The sequence below is a fragment of the Poecilia mexicana genome, unplaced genomic scaffold (genome assembly GCF_051168715.1).
Source record: "Poecilia mexicana isolate PSO_F unplaced genomic scaffold, ASM5116871v1 scaffold_4, whole genome shotgun sequence".
Taxonomy (NCBI): Eukaryota; Metazoa; Chordata; class Actinopteri; order Cyprinodontiformes; family Poeciliidae; genus Poecilia; species Poecilia mexicana.
Genome location: NW_028263373.1, coordinates 11,295,228 through 11,314,567, shown reverse-complemented (window position 1 = coordinate 11,314,567; position 19,340 = coordinate 11,295,228). Strand labels below are relative to the sequence as shown.

The 19,340-nt window shown below is 40.1% G+C and overlaps 1 protein-coding gene across 1 annotated transcript in view; it reads right to left on the bottom strand.

Moving 5' to 3' along the window:
- The window catches only part of trabd2b (TraB domain containing 2B), an 85,573-nt gene extending 67,196 nt beyond the window's left edge, over positions 1 to 18,377 (bottom strand). Inside the window, exons 1-2 of the mRNA XM_014985377.2 lie at positions 17,676 to 18,377; positions 13,385 to 13,954 (exon numbers count right to left, since the gene is read on the bottom strand). Of these exons, the coding sequence (XP_014840863.2) occupies positions 13,385 to 13,954; positions 17,676 to 17,789 (684 nt within the window). The 5' untranslated portion in view covers positions 17,790 to 18,377. The remainder of the gene's footprint in view (positions 1 to 13,384; positions 13,955 to 17,675) is intronic.
- Between the last annotated feature and the right edge of the window lie 963 nt (positions 18,378 to 19,340).

The following is a 19,340-nucleotide window of genomic DNA, read 5'->3' as shown; positions in this document are numbered from 1 at the left end:
CACAGAAAGAGCGAGGTGAATTGAGAGAGCAGTGGAGGGAAAATTACTAATTTTGGAAGTTGATAACTACTCCCCACGCATGGTTCTTGCAGTTCACAGCAAAGCAGAGCGGATAACGGACCTAAGCAGAAGAAACATGCAGCGGAGCAGTGTAAAGTATGTATTCGCCATACAAAATTTACAAAATACAAAGCATTTTGAATGTGGACAAAAGGTCTCATCTGACCAAAGCACCTTCATTCGCAAGTTCCTACATGTTTTTTTTTGTTCTTTTTGTCAAATCAAAAATTACTTTCTTTCAAGTAGCTTTAATTTTTTCTTTTTCTTTTTTTTGCTAATTCACTAAATTCAGAAGGCAATTTGTTGCACTGTGTTTTATTTAGATACATGAGATAAAAGATTGAAGACTAATCCAAGCTATATTTTATGACACTTATTTGTATAAGTAAAATAATAAAAACAATGTATTATTTTCTTTATGCTTCACAAATATGCTCTGCTTTGTATTTGTCATATAAAACCCCAATAATGTACAAGAGAATACTTTTATAAGAACAGAAACAAGTTTGATCTTATAGTTTCATTTTAGTCTATGTCCCACCACCATTTCTGTGGTGGGGCGTAGACAGGGAAGAGGTACGGGAGCAGAGTGTGAGGAAAGACAAAGTGCTCCACTGGGTTGTGTGTAATGAGAAATGGACCGAGGGGGGCTGAAGAGAAGCACAGGTCACATTAAAAGCAGGTTCAGCGGGAGGTTTTAGCTAATGCTATTTAATCCTAAAAAAGCCTGGAGCTCCCAACGCACAACATACATGCGGTTCTCTATTTTGGATTGTTGGACCGCGGTGCATGTGTGGCTACAATCACAGACAGACCAGGAAACTGAGTTAATCACGGACCAAGCATACAACATGGAAAGTTGCATACCATGGCGTGCTGACAATCCTGTTTCTATGCTCACTTACTCTGACTCATAATGATCCCTGTATAGTTAAATGTCAAGTGGAGCTCTATTGTTTGTTCACAAGAGTGCAAAGTGTTTCCAACAATCAACCCAATGTTCTTTTCAAAACAAGCAGAAATAAACATTCCAAAATTAATGACTAATTGATTTTTAGGCTGTTTTTTATTGTTATAAATCCTTTTAACTTGCCCGTGAATGTTTTTTTTTTTTTTTTTTTTTTTTGCAACAGGGAACAGAGGAAGTGCTAAAACTGGCAATTATATTGACTTACACAGTCAACAAAGAGGGAGTTCAGGGTGGGTTCATGGGTCAACCAAACACTGGACTTTAACATTTACAAACAGTTGCTTCCTGTTTTCGATGAACACAGTGTAACCCTAACAAAACACAAAGTGATTATGACAATTGCTTGATTCTTCAACTTAAACCTAATGAAACTTTAGCTATGCCTTAATTTCTGTTACATAGATTACTAAAAATTTTACTCAAGTAAAAATCCCACTAGGCTGCACAGTGGCGCGGTTGGTAGAGCTGTCGCCTTGCAGCAAGAAGGTTCTGGGTTCGATTCCCGGCCCCGGTCTTTCTGCATGGAGTTTGCATGTTCTCCCTGTGCATGCGTGGGTTTTCTCCGGGTTCTCCGGTTTCCTCCCACAGTCCAAAAAACATGACTGTCAGGTTAATTGGCCTTTCCAAATTGCCCCTAGGTGTGAGTGTGTGTGTGCATGGTTGTTTGTCCTGTGTGTCTCTGTGTTGCCCTGCGACAGGCTGGCGACCTGTCCAGGGTGTACCCCGCCTCTCGCCCGGAACGTGAGCTGGAGATAGGCACCAGCACCCCTCCCGACCCCACTGAGGGACAAGGGTGAAGGAAAATGGATGGATAAAAATCCCACTACTTCAACATATTTTTCTCAACTAAAAGTAAAGAGGACCAAAAATTATGTGGTAAAACTGTACTTAATTATTATAACATCTGATTTTACATTTAAAAATGACATAAGACAGACAAAAATTATAAATAATTTCTGGTATTGTACTAAAATAAAACTAATAACATAAATAAATACAAATTAACAAATTCAGGCAGAATTTTAGAACAGGTTAAGAAACATTTAGTGACAATCCTGCTTACTGTGTATTTATGTGATCTCCAAATTACCCAGCACGGTCAACAGATATGTTATAACATTAAACAATACAGGTTGTGTACAAACAAGAAGTCTTGATTTATATGGCATCAAGATGAGTAAGTAAATTTTACATTCCTGACCTAAAAACAGCACTGAACAGGTCAAAATCCTCAAAAATGTGAGCTACACTCATTCATGCACAACTGGTAACGTAGCTCTTCAAGCCAAGAAATCATCAGGATAGGTCACAACGACAAAGTTCATCATGCTCTCAAAGTCGTTTTAGCATGTTTATTTCTAATGAAGGAGATTTTGTGGAACAACTTGTTTAACTCCTTTCAATAGTCTTACATTCAAAAGTTCATGTAGTTTTCTAATGTGTTGTGTCTGGATATGCAACTTTTCTGTGATGTCACCATCTTGTTTTGTTTATTTATTTATTTTTTGTTCATAAGAAGGATTTACTGATAGATAGTCTCTGAATGTCCCGAGATGACCACGCACTTATTGGCAAACTTAATTAGTTTGCTGAGGTTTCACTTTCTCAATCCCACAACCCCACAGGTGAATAAATCATCTGCATGGCGTGGTATGAGATTAGGATATTGTCTTATTGGATCATTGCAGTGATGTGTGAGTCACAGTTGCATCATTTCTGCAGGAGTGAGGAACATGCAGTATGTGTGTAACGTGGGAAAGCTCCGGCAATCATGAGATGGAATTTTTTATGTCCTAAAAATCTGTGACATGCTGGAAATTAAATTGTGAATGCTACAGTGTACAGTTGGAAGCAAGGTGATTCAAAAGTGTTATTTTTCTATGGAATGATGAAACACCTTTACAAAATGGCAAAATGCAACAGTGCAGGATACTACGTGTAGCTAGCGGAGCATCAAATTTTATATTACATAAACAGATAAAGACAAATCATTTCCTGCTTGATCAGCTCTGAACAAAGAAGTCAGATTTTCAAAAATCTTTTTTTTTTCCCTTTGAATCAGTGAATGTACCATAAATTAGAATAGCATGACATGCAAAGGACCCTTTAAATGGCATCTGTCTATAAGCTGTCATTGTAAATAAATAAATAAATAAATGAGATATATTTTTCCTACATTATAGGAAGAAAAGGAAACACCAGAGTCTTGTGGTATGTATGTAATGGTAGAGCTACGAAGTCGGACGATGGACTAAAAAAGGATTGGGGTCAAAATTTGTGAATTTTCTTGAGATTGGTGAGTCTTATCAGAAGATCACTTTCCAGTGTACTGAAAATATGGTGGAGTCAAGAAAGGTGAGGAAATGCTACATACATAGAATGGGTTATTTATCTATTTAGTAGATATCAGTCAGAAATCAAAAAGGCTACTATAACAAACTAAAACAAAATTTTGCATTGAGTCTGATGCTCTGTTTCCTGAACTTTTTTTTGGAGAGACGACATGTATCCTTAATTCTCTACACTCCTGGCCTCAAACAAAAGATGATCCTTGTCTTTTGGGAATGTCCCAAAAGACAACATGCCAGAGGGGCCATGTAAGTCTCTGAGGAAATCAGTCAGTCACATTCTTGTCTGTGATCAATCAGCCTCTGGCCCCAGCCAAACCCAGGTCAGACCAACCCATCTTTAAAACTACCTGTCCTTGGCACAAAAAATAACCTCCTGCTCTTTCTAATGTCTAGCCGTCTCTCTTTTTTTGAGCAAATACTGTATCTGGGGGGAAAAAAAGAACATAAACAAGACCACCAGCCAACAACAAAACAATTCAACCACACTTTATTGCAACTTCCTCCTTTTCCTTAAGGTTGACACAATAATTACATAGAAACCGACCACTGTGTAGGTGTGCTTGGCAGCTCTGTTTCTCATTGAAGGGAAGAATTGTGTATAAAAATGATGAGAGATGTGAGGTTGTTACAATTTAAGCAGGTAGGAACATTTGTTTTCTCTGTGGGCGAAGAAAAGAGGAATGAAAGAGTACTTTAGTCTGCCATGCTTAACTCCCAGTCTCAGCAGCACTCGGCTCACACTGGGGAGAAGAAATGTCGGAACATAACCAACAAATTAGTCAAAGTCCAAGTCCAATTTATATCTACAACCTATGTAAAAAAGAAAGTCCAAAACAATTAAGTGCTTAACGATGATAAAATATGTACAAGACATAAAACTAACACAAAATAGACATAAAGCGTGTCACAAAGGAGAAAAAAAAACTAACGTGGAATAAACACACTGTGCTGAAGGCCACTTGAACACAGGCTGCCAAAAGAGATTTAAAAATATACAGTGAAAGTGCCTGTCTAATATTTTAACTGGTGCCGAAGTTTAGGACCTGAAAAAGCGCAATGTCTCTGGACAGATATGTTTATATGTGAGTATTCCAGTTAAAAGGACACGGGTAGAAGAAATCATATCAAACTAGAGGAGGGGTCTCCCACTCTAGTCCTCAAGCCTTGTGTCCTACAACTTTTAGAGATGTTCCTGGTCCAACAGACTTTGTCCAAATGGTTGAATTACCTTCTTAGCACGCAGAGTCCCGCTAATGATCTGATCATTTTGACGTTGAAGCAGAGACACATCCTGAAAGTTGCAGAACACTGACCCTAGAGGGCAGGAGCTGAATACCCCTGAGCTATAGACTCATAAAGGTGGTCTTAATGCCCCTGCATACGCACAACCGCTGCACATACTTGAGGCGCATTCAATGCAGACTCGAAGCAGACGTTCGCGTACAGGTAATTTGGACGACCGTGTTCTTGGTGTCGCAAGGTAACTGCTCGGGAAACGGTGTTCACATCGAACTGTATGTGACACCGAGCTGAAAAGGTTGAGTCAGGGCAACCAGTGGAAGGGATGCATATCAGCAAGACTGCCACTTTGTGTTGCACTAACTGTTGTGCAGTGGCTTCACTGGCAGAGAAGAAACACAGCTAGGAGTCCATCTAGATCATCAAACCTGCGAGTACCCATTGGGATTGAGGGAAATTAAGGAATTTGTCAGGAGAAATGTATGCAATCGGTAATACACACAGAACACTAGAGTATATCGAAGCCTTTACTGAACCTAGCATAAAACGCTTTGCAGTGTCGGAGGCAAGACATGATAAAAACTTGTATTATATTCTTTAGATCTCACCTCAAAGGAATTGGCATAAGTTTTACTGTCCATAATAAATTAAAGGGTTTTTTTCAGTAAAACATGGCTTATTTGTTTTTATTAGCAATTATTTATCATGATGGACCCGCAGGGAACATGTAGCCTACATGTCTAGCTGTCACCTGAAGATTCTGAGATGTCAGCTACATAGTGGCTACAATAGTGGCTATCCCCGTGGGATTTAAAAAGGGACTATGTTTTCAACCAGATAGCGAAATTGTTCTGTTAAAAAGTCATGGCTTAATGAAAAATACTCAGTTAAACATTAAATTCCTTATAATAAAATTTAAATGATCTATTTTTCTGTGTTTTGGTGTAAAACTAAAACATATTTTTAGATTAGAAGGGCTTATCAATGGTGGTAGATATTTAATCAATATCATATATTTTATTTCTTTATTTGACCGAATTTAGTAAATTAAATGCCACCCAAAAAACTTTTCTTCCCAGTGTACTGAAAACATGGTGGAGTCATTACTTTAGATTTCAGGTAGTCTGAGTGAAAGGGGGACATGGCCTCAGTTGGAGTCGGGGGAATGGAGACAGGACTGAAAGTTTATAGGGACGCACATGTTTTACAGGCGTCTTGGTTTGACCGAGTATGATTTTGAAAAACAGTTTGATACAATTTTTTTGAAGGAGAAAAGAAAAAAACGTCTGGATATGCAATTAACTTTTAGCATTAGTACTTTCCAGTCATTTCTTCTATGTTTGTTAAAGTGGAAGAGAGCCAAAATGTTTTTTTTCCATTCAGGAAAAACATTTGCTGATTGACTTCTACCCAGGCCTTTGTGTACCCACTTTGTATTTTTCAATAAGCTCCTGCCTGCTGACTTTTCCAGACGTGTGTTCAAGAAATGCATTACTTTTCTCCCAAAATTTGAATCAAGCTGAAGATCTGTTGACGTTTGTTTTGTCTACTGTGTACAGTGCCGATGTAACATGCTCCATCTCTCCTACAGAGTTCTGTCCAGGATATAATTCTCTAAATGCTTCTGGATGGCAGAGAGCTATTTGGTCATTAAGAAGTCTATTAAGTCATTAGAGTAACAGTGGGACTGCCGTCTGCCTGCCGAAGGGACCAGATGATCAGCCTGATAGGTTTTACCTAGCATTTTTCCACATATTTGCGCACGTAATTATAGGTTAGTTGACTTAGTGGACCGTGACTCAGATGTCACGCTTAAAAAGGAATTGGACGTCACCAGCACACTTTAAAGGTAATGCCCCCGGTCTCTCCTTCCCTTTCTCACTTTTTTTTTCCACTTGGTGTGGGTGTGTTATTGTGTGTTCAAATGAGCAGTAAGTGAGCAACGACACAGCCAGACCCTCGGGTCATGTCAGACAGGAAGAAGAAAGCAAGAAGAAAGAATCAAAAGGGAGGCACAAGGTTAGAGCAGAGTTCAGACACAGATTTGCCCTTTCCATTAGACAGATCATGGTCCGCACACGTCTTTAAACCTAGACATACACACCCCATCACTGTATGTAAATATTTGGATTTTGGCATGGTCGCATGGAATTCAAAATCCTCCCTGAAATATGCCTTTTTGGATAAATACTATCTAAGGGAAATATTTAGCATGATTTATGACATGTGAGGATCCTTGACTGTTATTTGAAACAGTGCTTGTTCAGTCAGTGCAGACATTTACTGCTCTGAACTATGAATATTGAGCTGCTCACCATAAACACTTGTTGGTGAATTGAACAGCCAGAAATATCTGGATCTGCACAGTGGACACTCTCCCTGGATATTCTACATTGTACTGTCTTTACCTTTTTCTTTATGTATGTCAAATTACTTATTTGTTTTTAAGGGAATATTTTTAGTAGGTTTTCTGGACTGAAACATAAACACAAATCAAATTTAGCAGCATGTAAAAAATATAGTGACTAGTGGAAAACAGATTGTGTGGCTATAAACAGTTAAGAGAAGCATTTTTTTTTTCATTCAGACAGAAAAAAGTATCTTCAGGATCAGTGGTTGTAAACCCACTGAGTGCCTTTTTTTTTTTCATTATATCGCTCCATAAAAATAATAAAGTCTAAATGTTATAAATAAGTAAATATTAGTTATAAAACTATGACCACATCTTGAGATACACAGGGTCTGGAGCAAACAATGACCAAGCACATATGAGACTGAAGTCATAGCAATAAACAAGTCTGAAGAATCCACCAAGTTCATCCAAACACAGGTTGATTGTTTTTATTCTTAAAAGGTGTCGGTTGACTTTGGTACCTGACTTTTTAAGATATGGAAAGGAGCTGTCTGGTATTGAACAAGCTTCAGTTTGTACTCAAATGTTTTGAGTAGATTAGATAAAATCAGAGCAGATTTTACCTATTCTACTCAGTTTTCTGTAATAAGTGGTGTCGACCAGCAAAAAATATATATATTAAAATTTGTCTTAATCTGTCATCTGTCATCTTTCATAAAACCCAACTAACCCAAATGTGGATTAAAATCATAATAAACTGAAATGTGTAAAGAATTATAAAAATAATACAAATTTTAGAATAAAAGGAAATTAAACACCATCCTGCTTGTTTTATAAATTGTGGGTTTCTCTGACAGCTGTGTGTTTGGCGCCACCCTTTGACTTGGAGATTTATTGTTGCCGTTTGCTAACATAATAGCCGCAGTCAGCAAATCTGTGCTAAATGCTGGAGAGTGTTGGTGCCTAGACCGTAGGAGGCAAAAACAGATGTTTTTGTTTATTCGTATTTCAAGTTTGATGGTGGAACAAAAAGCAGGATTATAGAGTTGCTCTTACAGGAGCAAATCTATAATATAGTAAGTTATGTTTACAAACACACCAGCCGTGACATTTCACATGCTGCTAATGTTGAGGTCCTTCCAAATGCCACTGCTGGAGTGTTTCATCAGCTGTAAAACACTCCTTATCCGACACAGATGTCATCCTGAATCTTCAATCTGAGAAGGGTATTATGAGCCTGAAATGTTCACCAAATTAAAACGATTACAAGCAATGTTAGGAAAATAGAATTCACTTTTCTTACTGGCTGCCTAGTACGACCTGGTTGAAAATAATCCACATTCTACATCTGATTGGCTGATCAGGCTCTCACAACGAATTCCATCAGCAGAAGCTGCTGGCATTCGAGGCAGCTAAGAAAATGAAATTTTATCACAAACCCATGAAGAAGAAGTGCAGCCAACATAGAGCCGAGGCCTGATCACTGTCTTGAGATTTGATTGAAATAAATGTTTTTGATTGTATCATGTGCATTGTTACTTTTATCAAATTTTATGTGAAGGTTCTCCTTATTTTGTCTTTCCTTCTATGCAGCGATAACTACGCAATCATCCGACAGCCTGCGCCAGATAAACTAGTTGGAGCTGCTGCTGCACCGCCATCCAAGATGGGAAACAGGATGGTAAGAATTAGTCTTTCAGACGCAGTTTGGATAAATTATGTTATGCATATGTTATGAAAGTGCTTGAAAGTGACTGTTTATGATGGCTTAATATAGCTTCTTACAACCACAAGAATAAACACTTAAATGAGCATTTTCACTTCACAGCAGACTTCAATCCCAAGGGTTTTTCATGTCAGAGTCCTCTCAAGGAAGAAAAATAGCACTATTAATACACATGCACGCATACACACACACACACACACACACACACACACACACACACACACACACACAATGCTTTCAACTATAAACCTTTGACCACATGCAACAAGTGATTTCTGCTCTTCTGTCAATGTATTTACTTCTATCACTAACAGGTGCTTTAAAAACACATTTTTAAAGCTTCATATGTTGTTCCACTGGCCATTAAATGTCACCTGTTTCTGGAAACTATTCTTGTAACTACAGATTGTAAATTCCTGCATAGACAAATGACCAATAGGGTTGTGTTTGGTTGGTGGAGAATCCCACTTAAGCAGAAGGATACTGCAGTAGTCACGCTGACTGAAATAGGCATCGTAAACATCGCAGCCCTTAAGAAAAAGGATGAGACCAAGAGGAAACCAGATTCTGTCACCTCGCAATCTCAAAACCTTTAACCCTATTTGAGCTTAAGTCGTGAAGTGACAAGTGACATCTCTCTCTCTCCCCCTCTGCGTGATTGCACCGGTCCCCATAAAAAGCAGCCGATGGTAACTCAACTTTGGTCAGAGACCGAGGTGGGCAGTGGCGTTGCCGTCCAGCTCAGCAGTGCCTAGACGTGACCCCAGCAGACTGCCAGTCTCCTTACTGCTTCGTTGCTCATGACTCCACCGCCACCTCCTACCATGACCTCTGACCCCAGCCCAGGAGAAAGGCGCCACCAATATGATGTAATTTCTCCTCGACATGGGCCGCTGGTCTCAGCCGAAATGTGACCCTGGGAAAATAAATATGTGTGTTTGCTTGGTGGAACAGAACGAAGCTTAAATAAGAGAAATGTCTAGCTTACATGTCCAGTGACATACATAGTGACATAAATAATCAGTTTCAGTTTGGTAAAGTGCATCACAGTTACATACTGCTATTGCTATTTTGCGACAGCTGATATTATTAAGAGATTTGATCAAAGAGAAACTTTTTTTTTTTTGAAGCAATTTTTTAGATATTTGATGGATGCGTTGACTTGATAAATACTGATGGCACTTTAATGACCTACCCCTGTGGGAAAAAAGGAAGCCTTTAAAGGGATACCGATGTGCAGCTTGCACTCTTTGAACTGACTAAACTTTCTCCAGCCTTTTCCAATCTGCGCTCAAAGCATTCGCTACTCGCTGTCCTGCCCACCTGTCAAGTTGCATCAGCCCTCAAGGAGCCGGAGAAGAACCATGCACCGTGACTTGCCTTTATTTCCACAGCCTCTAAACTGTTTCTCACAGTCATATTCACACCTCTCTGAGATCTAAAGAGACCACAGAGAGGTCTCAGACGGGCAGGGTTCGTGTTAGACCGCCGCAGCTTATTGTCAAAAGAAGACTCTGGTGTGTCTAACGTTTCTATACGCTCCAGGAGATGACTTTCCATCCATGTATCCATCCATCTGCCTGTCCGTTTATCCCGTGCATGCATCTGTCCGTCTATCCATCTACCTGCCATAAATCCAATGTAACCTTTTCTTTCTATACTCTAAGAACAGACTGAGTGAGTTTGGCAACCTTGGAAAACGGAGTCTGGAAAAGTGTGGGATTTTTGCATGAAAATGTGTTGAAATCACATGCATCCCCAGGACCAAGTTCTGTTGAAGGCATCTCTGTGTGGCAAGACAGTTCACCTTTCTGCAAAAGCTTCTCTTTAAATATCACAAGCTACAACTCTCTGAGAAAGAACAAAAAAAATACGGTGAGGTTTGGGATCTTTACAAATTCAGATTGCCTTTTTCTTAGTGATTCAGATTCGTGTTAGCAGGGAAATGACGCACCCCAGACTCAGCCTTACCACTGTTTCAACACACCATCTATCCCAGCATAGTGTGTATGCGTGTGAGCGTGTGTGTGTGCATGTGTGTGTGCGTGTGTGTGTGTCTTTGACCGTCTCTCTGGTGCTTCACTTTCCTTTAGTTCACACCCACACAGTTTCCCTTTTGACTTGAGGTCTAGCCATTCTCCTGACCTCATCATTGTTACAGTCAAGCGTAAAAGGATCCAATCAGCCATGATCTTCAGATTAAACCTCACATTATTGTAATTGAGAATAATGGTTCCCATATCAGTTTCAGTCCAGCTCTGAATTGTATTTATACATATGTGGAAAGAGAAGGACCCGGGGCTCAGAAGTTCAGAGCACACAGGTTGGGTTGATTTCACGTTAGCCTTTTTCCTTTACTTTTTTTTTTTTTTTTTTACTGATTCTCCCACCAGAGCTGTTTATCTCTGCAGATCCTCCACAGCTCCTGCTCCACTTATTAATGCTGTCCTTGCACAGTCTGTGTCAGTTTAATAGGCCTTCCATTTTAAGATTATGGATTAAACAGTGCTCTGTAAGAACTTCAATGCTTGAGACATTGTTTTATAACCCAACTCCACACAACAACTTTCTCCCTGACCTCTCTGCTGTGATCTTTGGTCTTCATGAAACCGCCTGTTTCCTAACGTTCTCCATCCAAGCTCTGAGGCCTTCACTGAATAGCTGTAAACGTACTGAGAATAAATTACACACAGGTGGACTATTTTCACTCATTAGGTGACTTCTGAAGGCATATGGTGTAGCTTGATTATATTTAGGGCTGTACAAGTAAAGAGAAGTGAATAAGAATGCATGGCGCAAATTTCAATTTTCCATGCTGAAATATTTTTGGAAGCTAGTTGTCCCGTCGCTTCCAGTTCACGATTTTGCAGTTTTTCTGCGGCTTTAAAAATGTAAAACTCTGTGTTAATTGATTTGCTAAAGGAAATTATGTATCTAAAAATAAAATAAAACATATTATGTGGGCAAAAAGTTCTGTAAACCACATATGTGCTACCTCAATCAAAATTGCTGACATTTGACATGCAAAAAAAATCTTTCAGATTACATAAACAATACCTTACCAGGTACTTCTCTCACTTCAGGATGACACAGAGACACCTATAAGACCAATTTTAACTGAGGTTGCACATATGTGCTTTACAGGATTTTTTGCCCACACAAAAAATTTTTTTTTTCTTTTTTTTTCAGATACATAATGTCGTTTTGCAAATTAATTAACACAAAGCTTTAGCCTGTTATAGCAGCCGGAGAGAAACTTGACGTGTGAGTCAAACATAAACCGGAGATGCGCTTTTATTTTGAAAAGAGAGCGCCATAACTTGTGCTGTTGCGCACATTAAAATCGAGTGCAGGCTGGCTTTACTGCCATTTCCGAAGAGGCGGCTAGCTTTATCCCATTGATAGACGGAGTCTCCGATGGTGGCTGTCGGCTTCTAAACACTTCTGATAATGCTGACATTACTGTAGGAGCGCTAACGATGCCATTTAAAATATTAGTTGCCTCTGTGAGTCGCTGCCGCTCAGCTATTTTTCTGTTCCTGAAAACCCGCCTACTCCTGCCTGGGGTCCAATCAGAAACTGAAATTTTAAGTTAACTTCCGTTGCAATCAAACTCTGTAAGAGAGTTTGATAGTACGAGTAAGAGAGTTTGATAGTGAATGTAAGAGAGTTTGTACGTTTTGGCCCATGGGGCCTCTGATGCATTACGGAAACAGCATGTCTGCAGCACAAAACAGATCACTGGAAAGCCCACCCAAAGCTGGAAGCCTTTACCCTCGTCATTACCGAAAAACAGTGCTCCTTGCAGCTGCTTATTTCTAGGGGGGAGAAAAAGCTCCCAGGCATGTGCAGTGCCGTTTTGACAGCATAGTTAGAAAGTACTGATGAAAGCGGAGAGGCTCAAAACACTCTGCCGCTCAAATTAGCTGTGAACCAATCCGTGCCATCACGGCCCCCCTGCAGATTCTGTTGCAGCGCACCATAAATGTTCCTATGTGAAGCCTCTTCATGGCTCCAGCAAGCCTCTACACAGGGCAGAGGAGAGCATCTTTTTCTTGCTGCCACGACTCACTGCTGGGTTTTCCATCACATCAAATACGCCTCGTGATTTGATGCCAGAACAAACTACATTCATGCTTTTTTTATCCTTACACGAAAATTCTCATGTTTTACTCATCAGCTAATTAGTGTCTGCAATATTTTAGTCTCCAGTCACAGTCCTAGTCAAACAATTTGGCAGAGATAGAGCCAATCTATGCTGATGGAAGGGAGAGCTCCATGCTCTCTTCACCTTCGCTAATCTGGTCTCGTGTACACCACTCACACTGATACCCCTCCTGCAGATTCAGCTGCTGAGCGTGTTTGTCTAGTGAGGTGGAGAGACATACATAACCATAAAGCTGTCTCCATACAGACACATTTTTAGCGCTTCCTTCTCCTCATATTGTCCTCTCCCTCTTTTTTCTTCGCTCGCTCTTTTAGAATCCGTCCATATACACTAAACTTTTATAGTAGACTATAAAGCCCAACCTCCTTCTCCTTTGGAGCTACTTTACTGCAGCCAGAGTTATGACCGACACACAAAGTAAGATTCTGCTCAAGTTCTCCAGATGTCCCCAGCCGTCTGGACTCAAAAGCAAAACAACAGGATAAAGACGAAAAGAGCTTCCCTTTCTCCTTCTTACCTGAGAGAAGTTTAGCCCGTTAAGGGGGTGACACTGCTCCTCAACCCGCTCCACTGCCCCCGTCTTCTTCCTCATTCGTTCTGCCTCTTGAGCCAAGAACAAGTCCAACACCGGAGTCCCTCTGGACCGGACGTCCCACTCCGTCAACGAGTTTACCATCAGCATCACCCACACAGGCCTCTTCCTCTCCCAGTTCCCTGCGATGGCGTTGAACAGATAGTCGGCGTACAGGCCACGGCCTCTCTGGTCCGCAGTCATCCAATAAGGCATCATGTGTTTGACGTAGTCCAGGTGGCGTTTGAGGCGACGGTACAGGTCTCGGGGCAAAAGGGTCTGCAGGTTTTCTCCGTGGGGGAGCAGCTGGCAGCTCGTGAGCTTGGAGATGGTCAGAGGATCTGTGAGGTCCAGCTCAAAGAACACGTTACTGCTGCTTCGGAAGGCTTGCTTGGAGCTGTTGGGGATGAAGTCCCAGACTCGGGTGTAGGGAACGTGTATGGTACCAAACAAGTAAGAGGGTGGCTGAGGAGGTGTGCGGTTTATCCTCCACAGGAAAGAATTCAGCTCGCTTTGCTGTGGAAAAGGGAGAGGAAAACCAAAAGTATCACTTTAGAGAGCAGTTAAGCTTACACTAAAACTAGAGCTGAAGAAAATTTTCTCTGAGCTTAAAAAGAAAAAAAAAAAAAAGAAACTAAAATGAAAACGGGTTTTTGTTCAGTAACAGAGAATTGTGGATTTGAAGGAGTTTATAGCGAGGCCTCCGGGGTTGTAAACAGACCCTTGTGTATTGTTGAGGCGCATACTTCTGTTGCCAAAGCCTCTTTTCACCCTGTGTAGCATTTTCGAGGCAACAGTGCAAAAATAATGCGGCGTTGAAGCTTACAAAAACAAAAAGCTGAAAGAAACCTGCTCTCCATTCTGACCTCACTGTGATACCTTTGTTTGTGATGTTTTTGTGCGCTCGCCACAAGACAGGAGATGCGATGCTGACAGTCCTAAACACAGCATTGTGTTTTTCTGTGGTTTCCATAACAGGAAGCATTTGTCTGTTATGCTTATATTCATAAAAAACAATGTCACAAAGGAAATTAAATAATCACAGTCATTTTAAATAAACATCAGACCGTGTTGCATTTGAAATATGTTTCTTGTTAAGAGCTCAGCGAATGTGCCGTGCATGCGCTACGGCTTTGATGTTGGCATTATTTGAATATGAAAAAAGAATTTGCTTCTCTAAACAATATGAAGCTGCTGGCCACCGACGCACAGTGTAATCAGGCGACGGAGGGGATGAAACCCATTACAGTAAAATAAAGTTATTCTTAGAAAATGTTTACCTCTACAATTAAATCAAGAAGATTTCCCTCATCTGTGCTCCAGCCATGCTGCATACTGCCAAGTTTGCCTTTAAAATTTCAAATAGCAGCCAAAATGAGCAAAGACTTCTTGCGGGATGTTCTCTTTAATTAATTGCAATGAGCAGCCAGTATTTTTCCTGGCAGTCTGCTGCAAGGGCAAACTAAACAGAGCTGCTATGGTCTGGATGATTTCATTACAGCGGTTTGAAGTCTTTGCAGATAAGCTGGGATACTTAAGAAGAGTAGATTTTGAGTTTTATTTCGTTTTTAATATTTTCCTTGTCAGGATTGGATTTGTAAATTCTCCCTTCGTCGTATTTCTGAGAAATGGGGATAGAGTATTTTTGTTCTGAGCGCCAGTGCCAGCCCAAGCAGTTTGAGGACCTAAGCAGAAATCGCTTTGGGGCCAAGCTCCATTTGAGTCGACCATCCACCACAACACCACTGACCTCCCTCTATACTGTCCAGTATATTGTTCAGCGAAATCAGTGGCTTTCACCAAATTCCATCTTTGGGGTATTAGGGGTATAAGCATACCGAATATAGATTTTCAGATATTTATTTACGGGGAAGGGGGGGAGTATCTTTTTTAGTTCCCTGATTCCTGGCACACTGGTAACACTGATGCACACACTCCACCCCAGTAGATGGTCTGAATGCATCTAAAGCACGTCTGCCAACCAAACGGATTACGCATTGAGTACTTCAAGACTACAGTTTTACTTTAATGCAAAACATGTCGTGTGAGCGCTGACACCAGGTCTGACTTTAGCTACGACAGGCAGCAACAAAACAGATGACGGGATTCAGAGCCAAAATGAGTAAGTCTACATCTGACAAAACTGTTCATGTATGTGTACAGTCATGATTGATTCAGTCGTGATTGAAATTTTGTTCTCAATGATTGCTGATGGTAATGCATACTGTTATTTCATAAAGGTGATATTTGAAGTGCCAATTCATTTAGAAAAATTTGATTAATTTGGAGTAATTACTTGCAAAACCTCTAATTAATTGAACAAAAAAAATGTGTAGTGCAGTGCCTTACACAGACTGATGTTCATAAGCTTCTATTTCAATTATTTATGATGACGATGCTTAATTTCTCATAAGACTGGACTACTACAAATGACCAATAAAACACATTTTTAACATAGAAATGTGGGTTTAATGAAGTGCATGTTTATTACGTGCTACAGGGTTGCTATTTTCAAAAGATATTTTTAATATGACAAATGACCCTCATCGAATGCATCTTCTTTATGATATATAATTTACTGACTGTGTATATCTCCAAGTTTGACATAGCCTTCATATCCAATCTTGCTCCTGTTCCATTTTGATCTTTTCACATATAGTTGACATGTGCATACAATGTTTTCTTGACTCAGACACAAGCAGCATAAATTATTAAATAATCTTTAAATTATGACTCGGTTAACACAAATTTGTGTGCGTTTGTCAACATGCCCAGTGTGTTGCATTTTTTTCCCCAAGGTCCCGACACAAATGGAGCGGTGGCAAATATTGGAAATCCTCAACAATTGAAAAACAAACATGTTTCCAAATATAATAATATAATCATTTAGTTCAATCTTCCATGTGAAGTAAATGTGTTGCGGAACATATTTAAGAAACTTTAACAGTGCCAGACAAAAATGTAATGTAGTTTTTAATTGTGGTAAAAGTGATAAATATTGTCAAGAAAAGATAAAGAAAAGGCAGACCTTTTAGATAAAATACAAAAAAAGAGGACATTTTGTAACTTTTCTTGCTAAAAAGAAAAGTTCAATAAACAGTTTAGTTTTAAAAGATCATCATTTCCTGATTTGTATTACTTATGTTTGCTGTAAAGGGCTAAGATGACTTTTAGACACGGAAAGTGTGGTCGTGCTTGACTTATAACCGACAAGAGGAGAGATCCCCTCTGCTGAGGCAGTGCTGACTTTTTCTGGAGAGCCTTGACGCGCGGTGCTCCTTTTTTATGAGGGTAATTACTCCTAATGCAAAACAGAGACCACTGTACTGACGCGTACAAATCACACGACGCGCAGGGGCACGAAGTCTTTACATTGAACTCTAAAAAACAAAACCATTTTTTTGAGACATAACGATATAATGACATAATGATAATAACCTCGCTGCAAATACTTGGGAGAGCGATTTTCAAGTGCCATACACCTGTTTCTGAGGTGATGCATTTTTTTTTCTTTTCTTCCTGTCAGCAGCAAAAAAAAAAAAAAGAAAAGCGTGTGGGATGTATGATTAGTGTTCCTCTGCGCACATAGGAAAATCTTTGATTTGCCCTATAATAACCTTTATTTGTTTAATAAGCCGCACACTGTGTTTAAACATGACCATTTCTGAAAGGTCAATGAAACTTTTCCAAATGAAGTTAAGTCAACCGTGGGTGTTCTCTACTTTGTCACATAAACAGCCGTAAAGTTGGCAAGCGCGTAGTTTCCTTTGGCAAACCCGCTCATTGGGAAGGCCGAGATCTGTACAATCCTATACAGAATCTCTTTATATTTTTACATAATAATAATAATAATAATAATAATAATAATGGTTACTAATATTAATAATATTTTTTATTAATAAGAATATATTAATTATAAATTATATATTTGGTTCAAAGCTGCAAATCTTTTCAAGTATTAAGGCATCAATACAATAGATTTTTGAATAATTACTTTTTGTGCCGTTCAGCTATGTTTTATTATTCGAACTTGATTCTAGTTTTTCCAACATTCTCCAAACTGTTACAAATGCAAACATAAAACAGAAAAATTGTCTGCTATTTTTGCTAGTAGGGCTGCAAAACACACATGTCTGTGTGTGTTTTGCCATGGACTTGTTTTCTCAGAAGCAAATTATGTAACGAGTCTAATAAAAGGACGCTTCTGCGTAATAAAGTTTCCCCCAATAAAACTCACCGACTTCGGTGGGTCGCACTGCCTCGGTCTGCCCGTACGCCCTGCGCCCCAGGGTGCCACAGTTTGCAGCAGACCGCCCAGGAGGATCCAGCTGAACACCGGCGAGTAAAACATCTCCACGAGGTGACAGGACACTTGTAGCACAGAACTTTTTTTTTTAACTCTCTCTCTCTCTCTCTCTGTCAGACTGCGTCCTCTCCTCTTACTCTCTGTGCTTTGAATTAAGAGTTAAAACAAAAAAAAAAAAAGAAGCGCTACCGGTGGCCTCTGGGCTCACATGTGCAGCTCGGCTGGAGCACCATCCCGCCTCTTCACGCACTCTGCCTCTGAGTTTGTTTTGTTTCTGTCTGCAGTTTTTCTCGTGTCTCGTCGCACGGTGCGCTCCGGGGGCACGAGCTGAAAAAGTCTTAGGGAAAAGTTTGCGCTGCGCGAGTTTGGACGGGGGCGAGAGAGAGAGAGAGAGAGAGAGAGAGCGAGCGAGAGAGGTGGAACGACATGAGTACACCCCTCACCCCTCCACAACATTAAACACAAAGTATGCATACACCACCACAGCCCCTTTAGAGAGGAGTGAGCAGCAGGTCCAGAGCGGAGAAGGACATGCGTGCGTGAGAGAAGACCCTAAAGATAGACGCAGAGAGAACGCGGCGAGGTTTAAATCGCCTTATATTCTTGAATTTACCTCAATATTATGTCTAGCACAGCCGGATCTGTCCTGCGTACTAATCAGTATTAACGAGTCCCTTCCAAATAATTACTTAAAATATACAAATCTTACAGAGTTGGTGATTGTGTATATATTTTCTTGCCGCAGGCAGAGCAGGTTGGTAAAACCGAATGGTGCAGCTGCTTGCCTTAGGGCTCAGGAGACATTAACATGTTCACAGACCCTGCTCACACTACATTTGTGTACACACACACACAGAGAGAGAGAGAGAGACATATGAAAAAAATCATAATCTGAAAGTTTTGATAACAGAACCATAACCTTGAGCTAATTTCGCAGTTTCTGCCGCCTGAGCTTGTCTTTTTTTTTTTTTTTTTTTTTGGGGGGGGGGGGGGCGCAGAGGGGAGGACTTGTTGGCACATCAAACTTGACCACTTTTAAGTAAAATGACAGGAAAAAAAATGCTAAATGTGAATAACATGTGCCCTTACTTCAATATCTCTAAGTAGAAATGTCAACTGCCTTCAGAAGTCACTTAGAAAAGACCAAGCATTGATTATTTTACAGAAGGTTAGTGTTGCTGTGGTGGAGGTTGAGCTAGAGGTGAGCCCCAAATTGAATTTTTCTTCAGGCTTTACATAAGCTTGGGCCAACTAAAGCTACTACTCTTTTAGTCGTTCATTTCCTGACACCCCTAAGACACTGATTGTTTTTTTTTTTCTTTTTTAGTAACAGGAGCATCAAGGCATGGGACAGCATTGGTATACCAAGAGTTAAAATAGCCCCCCAAACCTCACTACCACCTGTTGCTGCACACTGCTTATCAGCTTGCTAAAAATAACAGCATGTCTTTGCTTACAAGAAAGATCATTTTGACTGAAAATATTTAGAGTCCAGTAAGAACTTGGATAGTGGTGGTGAGTGTAGTGGTGGTGAGTGGGAGGGGGGATGAAGAGCACCAACCGTCAGTACATTGTTATAAAACTGCAGTTGACAAG